At 37.0% G+C, this 22,189-nt stretch overlaps 1 protein-coding gene across 3 annotated transcripts in view; it reads right to left on the bottom strand.

Moving 5' to 3' along the window:
* Nucleotides 1-1,096: 1,096 nt before the first annotated feature.
* TMEM117 (transmembrane protein 117) overlaps nt 1,097-22,189 on the bottom strand; it is a 394,057-nt gene continuing 372,964 nt past the window's right edge. For all 3 annotated transcript variants that reach the window (XM_019748450.3, XM_019748452.3, XM_074325811.2), the window contains 2 exons: nt 14,184-14,313; nt 1,097-2,798 (listed from right to left, as the gene is read on the bottom strand). In XM_019748450.3, coding sequence (XP_019604009.2) covers nt 2,152-2,798; nt 14,184-14,313 — 777 coding nt within the window. In that variant the 3' untranslated portion in view covers nt 1,097-2,151. The remainder of the gene's footprint in view (nt 2,799-14,183; nt 14,314-22,189) is intronic.

Raw genomic sequence — 22,189 nt, 5'->3', positions numbered from 1 at the left:
ATCCAAAAAAGGTAGTCAAAAAAAAAACACACACACAAAAAAAAACACAGAAGGAGACTCGTGTAGATAAAAAGGTCCAGATTGGTATATACAATTGGATATTGGAAGCCTTTGAAGGTTCAAATCTTGTTTGACTATTAAAATGCTATCCCTGGAAATTATTCCATTTTGTACTAAGACTTATGGAAACTTTAAATATAGACTTTCATATCAACTGATAGTTTATCCCACCAATCCCTAGAAACACATAACCGTAGTGCTCTAAGGTTTCTTATTTCTTTTTCTATCTTATTTCTGCTAATTAATTCCCTCATTGGAAGGAACACTTTTTCCTTAATATCCACATAAAGATTCTCAAATAATATTTTCATAAAGACTGCATACTGATAATAAACACCCACTTTCTAAATCAATGTCCTTCTTCATTCTACAAGACAGTGACTTTCAGAATAAATAAAAACATAGTCCTAGGTATTATTCCTTTCTTGCCCTAGAGGCAAAAGTTGAATGTTCTATGCTATGCAAATTTGGTAATGGTCACCATTATCACATGTCAGGGATAACATGGTAAGTTTCTTTGGACAGTATGTTCAATGGGTTACTATAGTGAGCTTGATCTCCGTATTTTCAGTGTCAGCGATACTTATGATTCTAAGTAGTACCATACATGGCTATTAAAGGTAAAAGGAACAGCAAGGGCATAGTTCCAATTGCTTAGTAAACAATTGTAGAAGGATGTTTATTAAAGCTGGCTCTCAAGTGACAGATAAAGCCATAGTGCTATTATGCATGCTAAATTCAGCATGCTACAAGCTTAAAAGCAGATAGATCAAAACAAGATTAAAAAAAAACACATAAAGACAAATACAGTTATGTCAGTATGTGACAGGAAAGTAATTTTGCCTTAAAAGCGATCTTCCCCAAAGCCCTCAAGGAACATGTAACCAGAATTTATGGAACAAAATTAAAGGCAAGTTGGGAGTGTTCAATTTCATAATTTGCCTGGTATAGAGTTAATTTTTTTTATATGGGCTGTTGTTTAAGATACAATTGAATCCTTCTATTATAAACCAAAAAAATGACATACCATAATTACTGATGTATAATTTTCTTATTTATTGTGAGATATTTAATGCTTAAAAAAAAAAAAAAGCACATACAAAACAAGCCACTAAACAGATCCTTTCATGCATGTCCTTTTCTACCTCACAAGATTCCCCTGCATGATTTTTAGAAGAGTTTCCTTGCTCAGGGTTGGCATACATTTTTCCGTTTTCACTGTCCAGAGCCATATTTATAGAAAGATGTACAAATATTGTAGATGGTAGGCTGTGCAACCCTCACGTGATTAAACTTAGTTTTCTAGGGCTTTGTGTAAATGCCAGTAAATTTGAGAGTTCACCCAACTGTGCCTCTTAACCTTTGTTCCCAAAGGTAAAGGGCAGGATTTTTAATCAAATAGCAATTTGTCTTTAATTAGAAAAATATAATTAGGTATTATCATCTAGTTGCAATTACTGGTTGGAGAAAGTCACATTTCACAAGTAGTGACCCGTGAAATTGTTCTCCTATTATGGAATTTTGCATCTGTATTTGTATTTGGCAGACAGCCAATAAAAATTCAAAGGTAATCACCATGCATCTCTGCAGTCCAGCTATCAAAGTCACCAACTCCACTGCTGAATAAGGAACCAAGAGATACCTCCTGAGCCACACCTAGCTCCATCTGTTTCCTGCTCAGACATCAAGTAGAGATCAAAATAACGGTATACCAAAAAAACCATGTGAAGTAGATGAGAGAACTGTTCCACACTTCATTTCTGGTACAGTTAAAAACAGTTTAATGTCTCAAGGCACCACTATGGTTGAACATCAGATACACAGGTAATCAGCTAATCTATGCAGTAAAGTCAGTAAATAGCTTGTGCAACTGTGAAAAGCAATCTCTAGAGGACTGTTAGATATACAGTAGGCACGTGTATCATAATACAAATAGAAAACAATGAGTCCTAGAAAAAGCATGTTGAGCACCATTGTGGCATTGTATTTCTTTACCTAACACTAAGTAAACCTTACATTTACAACAAGAAAGACTAACTTTTTAAAGTTACACTCAGGGTTGCTTTTTGTGCTATCTCCACGTAAGTGAATCTAGTTCGTAGGTGTACTTTTAGAAGTCGTTGGGTCTGGGTTAGCTTCTGTCACGCTGGAGGACTCATTCAAGTGCGAGCTCAAGTTTTCCGACGTTAGGTGGGAAGACTTGTAGACAATCTCATTGAAGTCAGACCTGATGCAAACCGATGGAGGGTCATTCAGTGGGTCTTCCACTGAGGCCTGGGTGTTTTCTCGAGTGAGTCCCATGTCTTTGCTATGTTCTGATGGGGATTTTCTTTTCATGCGAGTGTACGTTTTGTCCTGATTCTCCATGCCCGGCTCATTTTTCAAAAACCGTCCAAAGAACCAAATGAAGAATCCAAACCACACAAAAGCTATTAAACTTGGAACAAAAGCCAGACACTTGACATCAAGGCTAGCCCCTGTGAACCTGCTGTGTAGGAACATGTCACCTTCAACATATGTTTTATTCGTCTGAGGGTTAGTGTGATTAGACCTCCATTCCCAGGATAGCTTGGTTCTGTTCAAATCCTTTAAACTTTCTGAGTCTTTCACTGTATAGATCTTCTGCCCTGGGCCAATATACTGTCCGTATTCATGAGGTTTATAAAATATCTGGTTCTTCCACATATTAAGGTCCAAAATCAAGACGAGAAAGATAATTCCATAGTTAAACCATTTACCTGCATTAAAAAAGAAATACTGTATATTAGTCAAAGACCCATAAAACTGCAGTAGGGTTTTATCCAATAAAATGGAGATAATGGTATGATAGTATAAATTGTTAATGTTTTAGGCCTGTTAACAATTAATTTTTTGAGAGTGCTATGCTGCCATTAAGGGAATTGGCAAAGGAAGTTTTCTAAATGGATTCTAGGCATATGAAAACATAACTGTAGGTCCCACAGCCAGTAATTTATGGTATTTATATTAACCAGATTAAGTCTCCTTATTTTATAGGTCCCACAGCTATATTCAAATTTGGTTCCATGTAGGTTATTCTTAGAACATTTCAATTAATGTTTAAAAACAAACTTCTAATGAAATTCTTAGAAAAGTCCAACATTTAATTCAACATCTCTTACAGTTTTATAATTATGTCTGGGCAAGACATAAATCACTTTGCAAAGCAAGCACAGCAGTATATCAATTCACATTGAATTCACATTGCTGTTTGTAGGTGACTTGTTGATTAAACCGTTAGTTGATGTGATTCAGATCAATAATCCTTAAGCATTCATTTCAAGACTTTAGAAATAATTGCATCAAATTCTCATTGAAAAGAATCCATTTATCAGACATATAAATATAACCAAAGCTAATGAACTGTTTTAGAAGACGATTTGGAGAGATCAGAACTACTATGATTTCTTTGCAGTATTTTAAACACTTATATAAATAAGATATTATTTAGAGACATATTATCTAGTGATAACTTTACATCTTCAAATGGAAAATGTGGAAAAAATTTCAAGGAATACTGGATTCCATTATAATTTTTATCATAATCACAATTTATTGCAAATTTTAGAGTAGCAAGTATATTCTAATAATGTAGTAATGCCCACCACATAGACTTGCTATAGCAAATTAGGTGGTATATGTAACAGGTTCTAGAAACTTTAGATATATATCAAAATTATTTATTTTGTATTTGGAGATAGCAGTATTGAACATTAAGTTACTGCTTCACGAGATTATAGAACTCTTGGGACAGGAGAGAAATGGGATCTTGGGCAAACTTATTAAACTAAGAATGGTAAAAATGTATTTTGCAATATGTAATCTAACAGAATATATAGCTATATAAAAAGCTAACTATGTGAGGTGTTTAGGAAAGTATTTTATCATCATCATTACACATTTTCAGGCTCCTATTATATGTGAGATTGAAGGGTTTTAATCCTGTTTCCGTTTAAATTCTCTGAACCCCAATTTCTTTATATGCAGGTAATAATAGTACTTATTAAAGCTGTTAGCATTTTTCATGAGATTATTAGATGCTAAGCACAGTGCCTGGTATAATAGGAACTCAGTAATTATTACTATAGATATCATCAAAGCATTGCCTACGCCATGAAAATGTCTTAATTTGCATGGGAAGGTACAACTTCTATATAAAGAGAATTTTTGAAAACTATATGATGGGAAATTATAATTTTGTCCTGAAATTATTCAACTATATAGGTTTTATAATATTTGTAATGGCAGCTCTTACCTGAATTATTTATTTTGCACACCTAAACTAGAAAGTGATTTGGAACACTGCAAACATTTTCAGGGATGATATAATATTTATAACATCTGGCATTGTTAAGATCAAAACACTCCCCACCCCCCGCCCCCGTTACCCTCTGGCAACCACTCAACTATCGTCTGTGTCTATGAGTTTCTGTTTCTCATTTGTTTGTCTTGTTTTTTTGTTGTTTTTGGTTTATATACCACATATCAGTGAAATCACATGGTTCTCTGCTTTTTCTGTCTGACTTGTTTCGCTCAGCATTACTCTCTCAAGATCCGGGGAGATGAGGGTAAGGGGGATCGAATATATGGTGATGGAAGGAGAACTGACTCTGGGTGATGAACACACAATGGGATTTATAGATGATGTAATACAGAATTGTACACCTGAAATCTATGTAATTTTACTAACAATTGTCACCCCAATAAATTTAATAAAATTAAATTAAAAAAAAAAAAAAAAAGATCAAAACACTCCTGCCCTCCTGAATCTTCAAAACGAAAACTGATTCTCACTAAGAATCAACCATAAAACAAGTTAAGAAAGCTAAAGCCAGAAAAATGCAATCAAGTACAAAGGTGAGCATAATTAGGAAACATTTATTGTGCTCACAATAGCCTCTTCTGTAGGATACCTTAGTCAATGCTGAGGACATATGTTACTGCCTGCCTTCTAGGGAAGAACACATCATCTTATTGGGGAAACAGGACAGGGACATCAACAGATAAATGGTAATAAAAGGCCACATTTGAGAGGTGTCAAATGAGTGATCAAACAATAAATGCTGGCGATGTTGAGAAAATTGAGGGCTAATTTCTGCAGAGAGGATTTTAGAAGAAGTAACAATTCATGTGGTCCTTGAAAGAAAAGCAGGACAGAGAGCAGTTTACAAAATTTTGCATTTCTTTCAGTTTATATTTTTATTATGCTGCAGATAGAACAGCATACAGAAAAAGATCAGGTGATGTGGATGAGAGAGGCTGAGGGGAGAAAGAAGAAAAGGAATTGAGAATATTGTAGGAGGAAAAAAGGCAGGAGATGAATGAGACACGGGTGAAATGAAAAAAGTTTCAGAAATTTTCATCTAGTATTAAGGAGGCAGAAGTGTGTAGCTGCCATGATAGAAAGCAAGTTGTGAGAGGAGCTTTGGGTGCTCCTCTGTTGTAGGAGATTTGTACTTATTCTCTTGCTGTAAACTATATGTGTTATAAACCCAGACAGGATTGTGAGGGGAAGATGTCCTTGAACTTATATGACTTTCACCTTCTTGACTCACAAAGGTCCCTTGGAGAGACTTGTACCCTCTCTAGATCATTTTTATAAACTCAATAATAGAGTGGTCTTCTATACAGGGGTCCCTGTTTCTAGGATAACAGGATATCAGAAACTGAAGATAAGGAGTAACACAGAATCAGGGAGAAAAAAGGAATGCCCACGGAGCTTGGAGAAGGGTGCTTTTCTTGGGGAAAAGATGCTCACGGAATGTTAACAGACAAAAGAAAAAACATAAAATTAGAGAATAAAAATGGAAATATGTACACAGGGTTCTAAGAAGAAACCCTGAAGATAGGAGGAGCTTTTACCCCTACTTTAAAGTTATTTTTCTACCACCTAAGATGAATCGTGCTGAGTCACTTTGACCACTAAACTTTGACAGTAAAGAATCACTTTATGTTTTTTCTCTTGTGACCTAGAGTCTGAATATTTGGATGGGATGGAGGAGAAGCATATTAAAAATGTGACGCTTGACATCCATTAATGGATATCATCACCCTGCTCTAACACATCTTAACCCATTTGTGAGAGGGAGTACCACAGTGACAAAAACTGCAGACTGGAAATCATCAAATGGAGATTTCATTCTAACACTAAACTTGAATAATACAACCTGTTTAACCTCTTTACACCACAATCATTTCATTTTCAAATTGAGGAAACTGAACTAAATGCCTTCTTGTCTATTGATTCTGTCTTCTTCCCCACATCCTTCTACTTATTAGCTATGTGAATTCATTTTTTATTTTTTTATTTTGTGAAATGGAGAATAATACCAATGTGACTACATCAAAGGATTATTGTGAGGATAAAATGAGAAGTTATATTTGAAAGTTCTCTGAAATATATTAAGTTTGCTAAAAATGTAAGGTAATATTACTTCTACAATTTCTTCTACTTTTTCAATTCAGCTAATATAGGATCTTGGTGATAGAATTGTGGGAGAGAACAGTGTGTAAGGGTTTGTGACAAAGATATATTCTAAAGGTGATCAGTTTGAATAAAATAGAATCAAATATTGAGCACTGACATTATGGGTAGTTATCACTGGACTAGTTATCCAAGAGGGCCCAGTGTGAAGCTATATGGAAATATGCTCCATGAGTCAGCATATTTAACATGTTAAAATGTAGCAATTGGTAACTTGTCTACAGTTCACAATAGCATTAGTCCTGAGAAAAGATCTTTTATGTACACAAATTTCAAGGCTAAAGAACAGGGAATAGTGTCTCTTCCCCCTCCCCCGCCCACACACACCAGCAGAGAGGCCGTGTGGGAGGGGGGAGTGCAGAGGGGAGAGAAGAGACTGAGGCAGAATCCCCCTACTGATACCCCATTTCCTTGTTTTATTCTGTGGCAATAACATGCCCTTCCCTCCACTGTCACAGCCATTCAGCCGCAACCTGAAGCTGCTGAAAATTTAGAAGAAATGGCTCTTCTTAGTTTTTCTTTGTTTCCAGCCCACTTGACATAACCTCTGGTCTGTGTATCCATTTGTACAGAGGAAAAATGTTCATCTTTCTCTCTCACCCATCCTTACATTTTCCCATACAATGTTTTGTTACCTTGGTAATGCTTCATCCTCTTAAAAAAATTACTTCTATCCTATGAGCTGTGGCAAAGCAGAAAGCAAAATCAGGTGAAACAACTCAACCTCAGTGTTTTGTGTATAAGGTGAGGGAGTTGAGCTATATAATCCTTAAGGTTTCCTTCCAGCTCTAAAAATCTCTGATGAGTCTGTGAAATAAACATTGCTTAAACTTTAATGTGTTAGCATGGACCAGAAAATCTCCCCTTTAGAACAAAAGAGATGGAATACATGATTTTCAGATGGAGAAAGCTTTCCTGGAAAAAAAAAAAAAAAAAGATTGCATATTCTGAGATTTTGAGAAACACTGTTTACTACAAAAAATAAATTTGAATCCCTGAAATAACCCACAGGGAAAGGATATAAAACACAAAAAAGAAAAGAATAGAAAGTGCTTTTATTTTCATTTTCCCAAGTGTGTTGTTGTGAATGTACAGTCAACCATAACAAGAGGTTTGGTATTTCAGCATTAATCATATAAGAGATTTTGCATTTCCCCCTGTTGTTTCAACTCCATAGCATAATGTAATCAGCAAGGAGGTAGGGTAAAAATTCATGCATTATTTCTATTAATCTCCTTGTTGGAATACCTCACTGTCTCCTTTAATGAGAAATCACTGCATGGTGTTGGTGGGAATTACCTCTTTCTTGTCTTTTGTGCTTTAATGAATTTTACTGATTATCAAAAATGATATTATAATGGTAATTTTATCTTTTTACTTTGTGGGAGTCTATAGAATCTTGGGCTAGTTAGTTTTAAAAGGATTCTCCATTAAATATCACCCTCACTTACCATCAGAAATGACAATTTGGAGGAAAGTGTTATTTTTTTTCAAGTAAGGAAAAAAGACTATAAAGGGCTGATATTTCCACCACATAATGAAACTTTCAGGATTCAAATCTGTGATCCTAATATTTACAAAAATCTTTTACTCAGAGTTGCTAGTTAGCATTGTGGTTGAGCTGTGCTGTGGGCACCTGTATACCAAGTGGGTGCCAGACTCTGCTAATCCAGAGCAGATAAAATGAAATAGTCATATTCCACAAAGCCATTTAATATCCATCATGGGATAGCAAGAAACCATGGCCTTGAAGAAGATAAGCTTTGGATAAGTAAAGAAATAACAGTTTGCTGTAACAGGCTCCTTGGGCATATTCAACACCCTCTCACTCCAGACATGAGCAGTGAAAACAGGACTCACAGAATTAGCATTTCTTTAAGTCCCTGCCTTGGTAATTTAGAAATGTCTAGAAATCACACTAAGTGCTTGGGCCATGCGGAGACCATTTAGTAAACTGAAGACACTTCCTAAATAATTTATGAATTAATAAGAGTTATTTGAGTTAGTAAAGTATCTTCTTAAGACATAAAAGCAAATCAAGATAGCTACCCAAGTGCCTCTTGCCATTGTTGCTTCCTAAGTGGGGGACTGTTCTTTTAGGATACAATCGAATACAACGAGTAGAGGCAGACACTTGCGATGATAAGAAGAAAGAAAAGGCCATGTAGCTGCACTGCAGAGCAAACTGAATGTTCTTGAGACTGGGAATTGTGTCATGTTCATTCTTGTATTCCTTAGATCATAGCTTGCTCGGGTTTAGGCACATACCAACTCAAAAAATGTCTGTTAAGCATAAACAACAAGTAAACTTTGAGAGAATGTGTTCAGAAAAATGCAATGAGTGACGTTCTAGGCTTTCAAATCAAATACATATGTCACAATGATCTGGTGAATTCCAGGATACTACTAAGATCTAACATCATCTGGAAAATTGGGAAAGTAAAATATTTATGTCTCAAAGAGTATGATTAATTATATATTTCAAAGTTCTTCCTCTGACTGTGAAGACAATTTCTGAAGAACATGTGAGTCTTATAACAAATGTCCTCATATATATATAAATGACGACGGGACACCTCAGTTTGAATAGGGCAGACCAGCTCAGAGCAGCAAGAACTCACAGGCTATGGGCAAAGCGACCATGGCCTGGAAGAAGATGAGTTTTGGACAAATGAAATGAATTGCTGCTCTCTGTGGAAGAAACATAGTTAAATCTTAGAGCTGTATGAATGCGTTGAAAGTGGAAATTGCTTCAGGAAAGGTTTAGAAAAATTCACAACTGAGAGAATAGCAAGAGGTCCTTGTGTACTCTGGATAGGTTCATGATCTTGGGGGACTGTCACGGTGAACAACGGGATGTATCATATTTCCCTGTAACAAGTCCCTTGCTAATTTTGTCAGACAGAGTATTCTGCTGGACGGACCACTGGCCTGTCCTCCCCAGCACTTCCCATGATCTGACTGACACAGGAGAGCTATTTAAAAAACAATCTGGAAATTCATTTGCCAGAAATCATGCACCTTTGGAAATAAAATGAAGGTTTTTTGTTTGTTTTTTTTCACTATTCTTCACATTCTCGCCATTGTAAAGCACCTTTGCCCTCACGCCATTCAGGAAACTGAAATGGAACACAGACACTACAGAGGCTTGTTTACTTCTACATTTTCCATTTTTGCCGAAAGGGTTCCCGTGGGCATCACTGTGCCAACAGTGTGAATTCTCTCCTCGCAGATGCACAGGCCTTCCTTCTGGCCTTTCCCCCAGCCCCCTCCTAATTTACTCAGATGATGGCCACCAATGGGACACTTCCTTTGTCCGTCTGGGATGACAGATGGCAGAGCTTCCACCGGGATTGGCATTAATAGGACTCAGAGGAGCTTCCGAGACTGAATTGAGAGGCCATTGCTCTCTTGTCTCCAGAGACTTAGTACATCACATTTTGAATCCATCTTTGCACTCACCTTATAGGTAAAAGGGAAGACGAGAGAGGAGAGAATTATACAGTTACACTTAGCATTTACTTTTAGGAGAAGAACAATAGGCTTGGACCGAATGACTATCCATTTGTCCCCTTTGTTACTGAAGTCAAAATTCCCAGAGAAACATATTTTAACACACCCTTAGATAGAGGTGATATATTTTTATAAACTGTAGCCCAGCTTATAAAATGAAAGCTCATACATACTGCAGCAAACCATCTGTCAGGGGGATCCAGCTGAGCTAAACAGATGCAACAATTCAAGTTATTTCTGATATTCATAAATAAAACTAGCTTGGAATCAGGATTAAATAATACTCAAATCCTTAAATGCTTTTAAAATGTCAGTGGGAATGCATCAGTGTCAACCCTCTACATACAGACCATTTCATTGGGAGAGAGATTTTTTTTTCTATTCTCAGCTTTCTCCTTCTCGAGGACTCAGAATAGTAAATAACAGTAGAGAACTCAGAATAGTGGAAAAATAATAAAAGAGGCCTCTCTCAGTCTGCGTAATTTTTTTTTTTAATTAAATAAAAAAACACAAACCCTGGATAGATGAATGGAAAAGCTTTAGGTAAAGATAGTGAGAGTTTATTGAGTGCTTCCTACATGGCAGACAGTGTTTTAAGTGTCCTGTACATGTTAATGAATTTAATTCTCACAGCAACCCTATGGGATAAGTACCAGTATGGTCTCCATTTAACATGAGAAAATTGAGCCTCTAAGAGGTTCGGAAGCTTGACAAGGGCCATGCCACCTCGTCAGTAACAGAGCTGGAGCCTATACATCAAACCTTTACATTCCATTGCCTCAGCATGCATTGAGCACCCTTTCTAGATCACAGAGAAATGATAGTTGAGGCCAAGGTAGAGCCATTTTGACCCTTGGAGAACCTATCAGTCCTCCTTCAGCCTATTCTCGTGCAGAACAAACACAGCAGGTCTGTTGGATCCCTTCCTACCCCTGGCTCCAGCTTTTTCGGTGGTCATCCAGACCTTTCCCTGGGATGCTCTGCTTTGGGACCCCAGTTCTAAACATTCCAGCTCCTGGCAGGCCTCTACCACATGCCTTTCTCATGGGCCACCCCATTTCTATTGAATTTGCTTTCTGTCCCTTGGCTTTTCAGAGTTGCATATGAAAATCAACTAAAGGTGAGATGAGAGGAATTCTGACTACAGAAAATGTTTCTAAGCAGCAGCGTTTCTCAAAGTGTGGTCCTCTGGTCACCGGCATAGGCATCACTGGTGGTGCTAGAGAGAACAGTGGATTCCAGGCTCCACCACACACACCTCACACCTCCAGCTCTGGGTATGTGACTGATGGAGGTTTTTTAATAAGCTCTCCAGGGATTCTCATATACACTAAAGTTTGAGAACCATTGATGGATATAGAGGGTTTGATGCTTAATAATCCTAGTGGTGATGCATATCTGCTTATCAAGGAAAGCATTGTAGTCTCTGTAGGAAAAGAAGTCCAAGTTGGAGGAGCTGATCAAGTGAGCGTTTGCAGTGTACTTGGAAGTTTGTGGGCTACTAAGTACTGAGCATATTAAAATACAACATGTAGCACTGTGTTCTAGAAATTTTGCCGAGGTTTGCCCAGAAACGATGACTTTACAAAGTCTGATAAAGTAAAAGGTCTTTCACAAGAGACTAGATGGTACTCCAGAGTGGCCTCAGCAACATCTTTAGCCAAGTTACAGAACAAAAAGAGTAACAGAACAAAAATAAGAGGGGGTGAATTTCTGACTTTCTCCAAACCTATTACCGTTTTCCTAGAAAATTTTATCGTGGGTGGATCCGGGGAGGTACATAAGCACCTTACCACAGATTGCATTTCAATTTTTTATGTTGTACCCCTTCACCCCAAAGTCCACGTATACCTCATTTTATTTTAAACTCTAGAATCCTCAACAGCCCTCCCAGCAGGTCCACGCATCCAGTTATTTGCATGGCCCAAATCAGGGAGCCGGTCTGACCTCAACTATGGCTTCTCACACAGAAAGGAGCAGTTCTGAAAGATCAGCAGCCGATGGGGAAGCTTTCCAAGAGTCCTATGCCTTTGCCCAGAACTGCTGGGTGGGAACCATTAGGAATGGGACCCAACAATCCATGTATTTATAAAATTCCCTGGGTGATTATGATAATCCGCATAATTTGGCAAACACTGTATCAAAGCCTTAATTACAATATAGTTCCACTTTCTGGCAAAGTTTATTAATGTACAGTCTCCATTACAAATACTTTGCTAGTCTTTCCTCCTTTTAAGTTTTTACAAAACAATACTTGGTGGGACAAAGCTTTACGTTCAAAGGCACACGTAGCTTTCCCTTGAAGCTAATGACAGTGAAGGTTCAGGGACTCCTGTATGTGTGACCCCCTTCCAAGGCACTGAATACAAATTTCAGTTGTAATTTTGTATTCATATTCTTAAATAGAGCATTCCAAATTGTGTAAGCTTTGAGCACCACAAAAGTTGAACCTGCCCCTGTCTATAAATGACGGCATATGTGACAAAGCCATGCAAAATAGCCCCAAGTTAAATATTTTGACAGCTTGATTTTTTCTTATCAATGGTTTCTCTGAATCTCCCCCACCCCTTTTTAAAAAGTTGATATTCTGCACTCAAGCAGTATATTTTTGACAGGGCTTCTGATACTCAGTTAGAGACAATATCAGTACCATGATGGCCTGGAACAAGAGCTATAGCAAGAACAGATGGTCCAGGCAAAAGCCCACCCAAAGGGATATGATGATGCCATGTGTGTGATAGCTGTTTTAGAAGTCCAAGAGGGTAGCGTGCTGCAGAGATTAAGTGGGGACTCTGAAACCACACTATGTGACCTGAACTCAAATTGATTGATTTACCCAGTGAATTTAATTGATGGGCCTCATTCATTTTGAATAGGAAAAGAAACCTGCTGCATCTTCCTTATTCATGAGCTCATTCTCCAATTTAGGAAGGTTGCCTCATGCTCAAAGCGAAAAACAGCCTTCAAGTTGGGAAGTAAAGGTTTCTTGCAGTACTCAAGTGTTCCGCTCTCTATGCTTGGACTATTTTTATTCAGCAGCACAGACGGTAGTGTAAGCACAGATTTCTTCAGCAGTTTTTATTATAGCACATGTAGGATCCTAGGCCATTGTCCTTAAAACACATGCACACACAGTCACTACCTGCATCTGAACAGCGTGAGAACTAGCGCCATCCTTCATTTGATCACACAGCTGTCTGCTTCTTGTTATAAAGAAAAAAGGTACAAAATGTAACTCCAGGAAGCCTTTTTTTTAGATGAGAATGACTGAGATGTCATGAAAGAATATTATAATAAATCATATTGGAGGCATTTCAAAATCAGGACACATCTGAAAATGAAATAATCTGAGGAACTTCAAGAGAATCACTTGAGATAAACATGAGCTCTGCCACAGAAGTAGGATTTACTCAAACAAATGAGAAGTGGAAGTGGCCGATCTCCCTAAGGCATATGGTCTGACTGGAGCTCTAGGGTACCATGGTTTTGATCTCAGCAGTAAATGAAGAAAACAGCATAAAGAGCATTAATGTTGGAAAAAATAGACTGAGCCGTATGCTGTGAAAAGGAAACCCACCCAATGAACAAAATCAAGGTGAGGTGGGATACGGAGGATGGCAGAGATAGCTAGCTCTCCACACCAGAGATGAGCCCTCTGCCTCTGATAATCCTGCATTACAACACTAGGCCTGACACCAGAAGTGGCTGCCCAACTGGGGACTACATTTTGCTGCTCTCCTTGACTCTAAGTGGGGATATCTGATAAGTTATTGCCAATAGGGTGTGAGTGGAAGTGACCTATTTCTTTTCCGAGCTAAGGTGGTTAAGAAACTACCTTAAGCTTTCTTAATCATTTCCCCCATTCTCTTTGTTCCCATCTGCCTGCTAGATGTTGAAGTTGAAATTGTTAAAGCCACCAGTAGTCTAAGTCCCAGAATGACAGCTGGGAGCCTCCAGTTGATCTGGAACCACTTTGCACTGTTAAGTGAGTGAGAAATAGAACTATGTTTATGTATGTCTGTAAAATTTTACCATTTGCTTTTTTTTTTAAATAGCAGTTAGCATTATTCTAACTAGAAGACAAATTGTGTTCACGGTCGTAACATACCCGTTATGTGAATACGATATTCTTCCTTGAAGATCTTCTGGAAGAAGGGAATCTTGAATTGCATGTGAGGAGTATGCAAACCAGGGAGATTGACATCAACATCTCCCATGAAATGTGGAAATTCCCAGTCCTGTCAGAGGAAATCAACATAAAAACATATTTGTGATTTGTTTCATACCTAAGCAGCAAAACACCAAAAATTGACTTTTTCTAAGCACTTATTTTAAAATCATTTAAATGCAGTCAGCTGTTGGATGCATCAGTTTCATTCTGTGATGGTTATTTTATGTATATTAGGTAGTGGTATGCATTCAAAATCAAAATTAAGTCATAACTTATATCCTCAGCTTTGCTCTTTAATGTGGTAATAAGAAACCAATACAGAATTGATTTGCATCTACACATGTTTATCTCTTTCATTCTGGAGAACTGGTTTTAAATGTTTATAGGCAGGAAGTAATCTATATTTTATAAATATGGGGTAATTTTGTTATATTTTGTTTCACTGCTTTTTAAAAATATAAACCCTAAAACAGCACATTTTGTGTACGAAGACAAAATAAAAAGGATGTGATTCACTTAACCAAGTTCTTTAATTTACATCAAGGGACTTTTATTAATCATCTCTGCTAGCAACTATATGGAATGGAAAAATGCCAAAGTCTCCTGTCCTGCTCTCTTGAAATTTACCATCAATTTGAACCAAATGATGGAGGGCCTGACAGGCTAGCATAACAGATGAACAGTGAATTAAATCCCAAATCGTCATTAGTTATTTGCTTGTTGTGAAGCCAAAATCAGGTGGGACAACCCTCCTTCTCATAAGGAAGGGAAACAGATGCAAATGAGGATATATTTAGGTGTCTCACCTGCTCTTGGTTTTTGGCTACAGGCACCCAATTAAAGTTCATAACTAGCACGTGAAGAAAGAATGCACTAAATATGAAGAAACACTTCAGGTGGATCCATAGGCATTAATACAGATATTTTCACTTTTAATAATTTAACAATCACTAAATTATCAGTCCTGTATTTTGTGAATATTTTAAAAATGAATATGAAAAAATAATGAGCAAAATATTAATTTAGGATTGAAATCCATTATTTCAATATAAAAATGTTAAAAATTTCCAAGACTTCTATATATGCAGCTGATAGAGGTGTGCTAATAATAAAGTGTCTGAACATATGTAGGGGTGTTCACGTCCATTCCATTCCCCTTTTTGCTGAAATTCTGATCAAGGGAGAATAGGCCTTGGAGGAAAGGAGGATATGTGAGTGGTAGTAACCAGGGAACCTTTTCATGTCTATTAATTTCTTGATCTATGCATCACTTTAAGATGCTAGTAAGAAATAAATGTAGAAGAAAAATGAAATGATACATCATTCATTTGTATTGGTGTGTATGCAAATATCTTGTTGGTCTCTCCTTTCCTTGTTTTTTAGATATCAGCAGCAAATAGGCATGTGATTTGTGAAATTCAGGAAACCCAAAGCATTAGAGCTAAATAAATTTGAACATCCTGATCTAAAATACTAGTAGAAAATGGATGGTAATAATACCTGTGAACCATTGCATTTTATTAAAGCGCATTTGCCATTTTTCTTTTCTTTTTTTTCTTTTTTCTTTTTTTTTTTTTTTTACTGATATTGTCTTGTTCTTTCTATGTTACTTACAAGACTCCTGCAAGGAGAACTGAAATTGAATTTGGCCTTTTGATAAATATAACTGACATCTCCCACGAAAAATTATGCTTGGAAAATAAAGAGACTGATAACCAGAGTACATTTCACTCGCCTTGGAAACATAATACAACGACGCATAATCAACAGAGAAATTCTCTTTTTCATTTCTTGGTTTAAGAAAGAAAATACTTCTTGGTAGTAATTGGGCAAGTGTACTTACTGTACCTTTTTTTGGAAAGATGTTCTTAGACTGTTCTCACTTAGCTTTTCATTCCAGGAAACTAAAGTTTTCTATGGGGTATGAAATTAGTTTTAGTTTGAAAGTAATCTCCAGAGATTTCTTGTACACTAGGATCAAAATTTCATTCACCAGAAAGTAGTTCTTCAATTATTTCCCGCCTGTACTTAGAGATAGATGAATTAAGGAAATGGAAAGTAGAGGAAAGAGAAGAGAGAGAGTCTTGCTCTTTGTCTGGAAGATGGCATTACTTGTCTTTTTTTTTTAAGAAGGGATCAGGGCAGGGTGTTTGGGGGGAAATGTGAGAGAAGTATCTGGTGCCGTGTAAGAAAGTAAAAAAAAAAAAGTATTAATAAAAAAGAGATGATAAATTCTCTTAGCTTCACCCCTTCTACATTATAATTTGCAATTATCACACTTTAGTTTTCAAAACTCTTTTTCTTAGTCTTTTACCTACCTTTCTCTATTCTCTCCCTGCTATGCCAGTTTTTGTACAATTCCTACTCTGCGTATTTCTCCAGACTCATTATTAAATCAGTGTAAACTCAGGCCTTACTTGACAGAGTGGAATGGTAGTAATAATAATTGCTACAACTATTTGGAGGAAGTTTGCTGTTCATTTTAATGGAGAATGTGTCTCTGGGGCTGGTAATACCCCAGGTTTTTATCTGAAGGAGGTAGAAAGAGGAGGGTGGATGATGTTCTGAATTGCTTTAGGTTTGAGTCTCTTTATGTATAAATTGGGGTTAAATATATATCAATCTCACAGTTTTCTTTGGAAGATGAGATAATGGCTGGATAGGAAAGAGCACATTGCTGGAGACAGTAGGAAGAGACAGGGAAATGGCCAGGAGGCATGGATGATTTCCCAGCATGAGTCCGAGATCAGATTTAGCCTGAGAGTGAAACAGAGGAAGCCAATACGTCTGTTTTCAGAAGCATCACACATACTCACAGGCTGCTTCCAAGTCCAGGTGAAAAAGGATGAAGGCTAGTTTCACCTTTCTGCCCTCTTCCACTCCACAGCACTAGCCTCCTGGTCTCTGACTGGGACTTGGTCTGATCATATTTCTCCCAGAGGGCGATGGGAGCAGGCCCATAGGGAAGGGTGCCTTCTCACTAAGAGACGTGTGAAGTGGCTGCATGAAGCGGGCAGTGGAATAGGAGAAAATCGGCTTCTAATGCAACATGGGTGACATTGTGGCAACCTCCAGAATTAACTGTGGGAGATTTTAACAGTGGGGGAGTGAGGCACTCCTGCTATGTAGGTAGTAGCTGGTAAGCTAGTGACATATGAAACGAAAGGCTGAGGAAATCTGTGGATATTTGGATATAAATTATTGATCACTTGCAATGTTCTAGCATAGTTCTAGGCTACATATTTATAGTTATACTTACAAAGAAAATGTTTCTGAAAACTTACTATTAACCCATTTCACAGATGAGAAAGTTTACCTCAGAGAGGTTAAGTTATCACAGTGTGAGGTAGCTGCTCTGTAGCAGAACACAGACTAAAGAATACATCATTTCTTCCTAAGAACTGTCTTCCCTTTCACACTATCTTTAACTGTGAAGAGTAATGGCACTTATTGTTTTTTATTCAGAATTGAAGTTATTTTTACCTGTTATAAATTTTCTAGTTGAGAATCACGGACGGCAGTCGTCGCCTGCTTGTCTTTCACCAAAAGCCACTTCCGTGAAGAGCTTTAAACTACTTTTCTCCCCATCCCCCACTCCAAGAGGGCTCTCATTTTTATCTGACCCTAATTGGAACAAGAAGACTATCTGTAACTCTTTCTCCACTAAACAACTGTCCCCGGGATAGTGGGCTTCTAATCAGACTGAGGGAAATTTTATTAAAGGGTGATGGGAAGCAAATATTGCGATTCTTTTGGAATCATATCTATGGATGTATAGCTAGTTTTACACATGACATATATTGCATATAAATGTTATGAGAGTCATGGCTTTCTTTCCTTCTGCATAAATGTAAATATATATTTTGAACACAAAATGAAAATGTTGAATTAAGAGAATGACAAAGCAAGATGTGTTCGGCTACTAAGACCAGGGTAGAGCCAGGCTGATCCTGTGATTGCATATTATGAAATGTTCATTTATTTTGTTCTTCAAGAAATGTTAACAGTATTTAGTAATTCCAAGCTCCCTTACTACTTTCTGCTATTCAACCCAAGAATAACAGCAGAGGTGTATCACATTTGTGGTTCAGTGATGTAAGAATTATTTAGGCACATTGTATCATGTACCCTATTCCACCTATCACCCATTCATGGTGATGAATGGGCTTCCAACTTTGTATCTTGCATCACATGAGAAACAGTTAATTTTCATCCAAATGGGCATATTTCCCATTTAAAAATAAATGAACAGTGCCACGGTGTATATCTAATCTTATTTTTTACATACTGTGGTTCATTCTGCCTATAGCAATAAGAATTACATTTGGACACTGATGTCCAAATTACATTTAGATGTGTAATTTGGACCGATATGTCCAAATGTGACTCTGTCCAAATGTCTCCCTATTACTCATGAAACACATTTGGACAGAATTTCAGGACAATGTTAACTATATAGGCAAAACGGTCTCAGGATATCCTGGATTCATCATTTCTGCACGTTTTCTCATTGAGACACATGCCTCAGGGCCAAAGAAGAGAAGTTGGTACTATGCAGAGGAACTCAAGCTTGAAACCAACACTGTTTTGAATTCCCCACCTGGCATTCGATTTCCCAGATCAAATGAAGAGGACTCATTTCTGTTTAGAGAAGCATTAGAGGATAAAAATGCAATAACACTGATTACTCTACCCTGCAAAATTAAAGCCACAGTATCAAAACAAGTTTTGTTTTTTGGGTCAAAGATTGGACACCTGGTTTTTGAGGAAATTAAGAGATAGATTAAATTAGATGTTACTGAAAAGTACAGATAACCACTTTGAATAAAATTGATAAAAGAGTCTTAAACATTAATAAAATATACCACAATTTTTCAAGGTAATAATTTATATATCTACTATTTAAATGCATTGGATTATTAAAATTTAAATGATTTCAAAAGCCTCTTTACAGATATAATTCTTTCTCTTTTTTATTCTCTATTCCTCCTCATGTTTTAGAACTGAATTTATATCCATGAATATCAGAACATCTCTCTACCAAAAATGTCCCCAGCTTGTAAAGTGTCCTTAGCTTTTCTATGCTTAGCAGTGTCCTAGCAACGGGATTTTAGATGACAATGAGCAGTGGTGGCCTGAAGAATTGTACTCCTCCTTTGGGTGAAATTTTTGTTTCTTCTTAAGAATCTTGAGTGCCTGATTTCTTTCAGCAACCCTATGCTTCTTCTAATTAGTAAAGTTCCCGTGGTATCACTTGGCTGAATAAATCCTCGGAACCCTGACATCTAGTAGATATTGCTATGTGTTTGTTTTGCCTGCCTCCCCTACTGGAATGTAAGCTTTAGGGAGTTGACAGAGCTTTTTCCTGTTTTGTTCACTGCTATATTCCCCATACCTGAAATAGTGTTTAGCATACTAGTGAGAACTCAAGTATTTGTTCAATTGATGAATGGCGCCCGTTCTCAAAGTTAAAGATATGCAATAGTCCCCTTTTGGTTTCATGTAAATGGAAATTCAGGGTGCATTTAGGTAAACAGAGACAACACAACAAATACTTGTTTTGTGAATAATATTACCCATCAACCTGAGATTCCTTATTGTGAGAAAAAATCCCCCCCCCACCCCGTAAACTAGGTATACTAGAATCCTACAGAATAACCCAAAGATTAAGCCCTTGCCAAAGATCACAGAGAAGACAGAGGATAATTAGAAAAAGAAAGTGGAGGTCAAATGTAAATACAGAGGGTGCCAAAAAATGTATATACATTTTAAAAAAGAAAAACTGTATTAAAATTGTAATACTCAATATGTAACCATAACAAAAGATGTCACATTTGATTTCTGCAATTACAGGAGGTACTCAAAGTGGTTACCATCAGCATCCAGAAACTTCTAATGACAGCGAACTACTGCTTGAGCAATGTTGACCAAAATGTCCACTTGTATACATTTTTTTTTGGCATCCCCCGTATGGTGAGATGAAGCAGTTACTATTTGGGGAATTTGTTAAAATGCATGTTGGGATGATCCAAGACACTCTTTTAGTGACCACATAAATGTAAAGAAACTGATGAGACACATCCAACCAAGTCAGAGAACGACAACAACAAAAAGGATATAAACCAATACGTGATTTTAAAAAGGAAGGGGATCATTTCCCACAGTGGATGACGCCCTGAAATTTGTCAAGGTAAGAGTGAGTATCCGAGCTGCTCTGCAGTAAATGTTGAGGATGGACGACAGACAAATAGCAGGAGGTAACTTCTCACATGTCTTTTGACAAATACCCTTTACCCTTTTCTCATCTGTTGTACTCTCATTTTCTCTTAATATTCACTATTGTTTTTTATTCTTCCTCAATGGCAGAATGAATTCTATATAACCTCTTGAAGTTTTCTCTCAGGACGCATATAAGCTATTTCAAATATATAAAACCTTTGGGAAAAAATCATGGCTTTCTGGTTGACGTAGGCTTTTGTCAACAAGTAGAGATGGCAGCTCTCATTCATCACTAAAACAAATCCCAGTGAAATTGTAAATCCTTCCCTAAAATGTTTAAAGAACCTGACACTTTCATGTGTCTTTGTGTCTTCTAAGATATCAATGAACTCTCAAAATTGTTGTTGCCCAAGCAATCTAATTTGTCTTAAGGGCCTATTTGTAGTATTGTTTAATGTATTTTCTTCATCAATAATCTTTCTTACTTGCACAGGCCAATATGAATTTTCCTGGCTAATTCTGAAGCCAATGTACATCAATGAGACATAATAATGTCTATGGAAAAAGAAAATAAGTCAATCCCAGAGTAGATTTCAAAAGCAAATGTAATTTGTTACTTTTAAGAGACCTTGCCATGAGGCTCTGTCAAGAGAGCAGTGGGTATTTTAAAGCAAGATTTATTATATTGAGACACCTTGAAAGCATTATTCATTTAAACACCAAGGTGGAAGAGTGCCTGATAAAATGGCCTGGGCCTCATTTACAGATGTCCTCCATGGGCAGACTGATGTGATGAAGGACAAAATAAAAGTCAGTCTTGTAAGTGTTTACAACTAATAAAAATGCATCATGTGGCATCCAGGAAAAATGGGAAATCAATATCCTTCACTAGGGCAATACAGTTCACCATTACACAAGGAAAGAGTGCTTGACATCTTAGAGGCTTCTATGGGTGGAGACAAGGAGACAAACCATTGACTATGACAAGTTGCTGATAATTAAAGTTGGTACAAAGTCTAAAGAAATACATTGTCATGATTCAATAATAGGTCTTTTTGGATAAAGTCTTCCATTGGTCATCAAACAACTTGACCTAATTTGCTCTTCTTAAGAAGAACGAATATTAACTATATAATCAATTGGCATAGTTTTTACTTAAATGAGAACTCCTAAGAACTCCTCTTTTCCTAATAAAGAAAGAGTGAAATCTAGCGGGTAGAAGTTATTAGACAACACACTTGCATGCTATTTCTCAAACACTGGCTGCAATTCAATAACACATAGCCCTTGCTTATTCTGTGCTTTATTGTATTGGCACATTTGGTACAAAATGTCATTGCTCCAGAATCTGTTCTGGCTCTATGCATGCTGTCAGTAACGCTCATATTCAATTGTCTGAGTGACTGATTTCTTCCATAGGCTATCTAGGAAAACTAATTGCATACTGTCAAAAAAGTAGATGTTGTCCTTGGTGACATTTTTATTTAATATTGAGGTCATGTTTCTGTGAAAAATAACAATAGTGGAGATCAGTGGGTAAATGTGGTTCAATAGAAAAGTATTCACTTCACAAACATTAGAGTTTGAAGTTGATATAAATATCAGATGGGTGGTTAAGGTGAATGATCTCTAATGTTTCTTGCAATGGGTTCATTCATTTCTATATTTATAACTTTTTGTCAGGAATGTCTCACGGAGCGTATATTCGAGTCGGGAGACATACC

This window comes from Rhinolophus sinicus, chromosome 1 (genome assembly GCF_057876585.1).
Source record: "Rhinolophus sinicus isolate RSI-liver-muscle chromosome 1, RSI-T2T, whole genome shotgun sequence".
In the NCBI taxonomy this organism is placed as follows: domain Eukaryota; kingdom Metazoa; phylum Chordata; class Mammalia; order Chiroptera; family Rhinolophidae; genus Rhinolophus; species Rhinolophus sinicus.
This window is presented reverse-complemented; position numbering and strand designations above follow the sequence as displayed.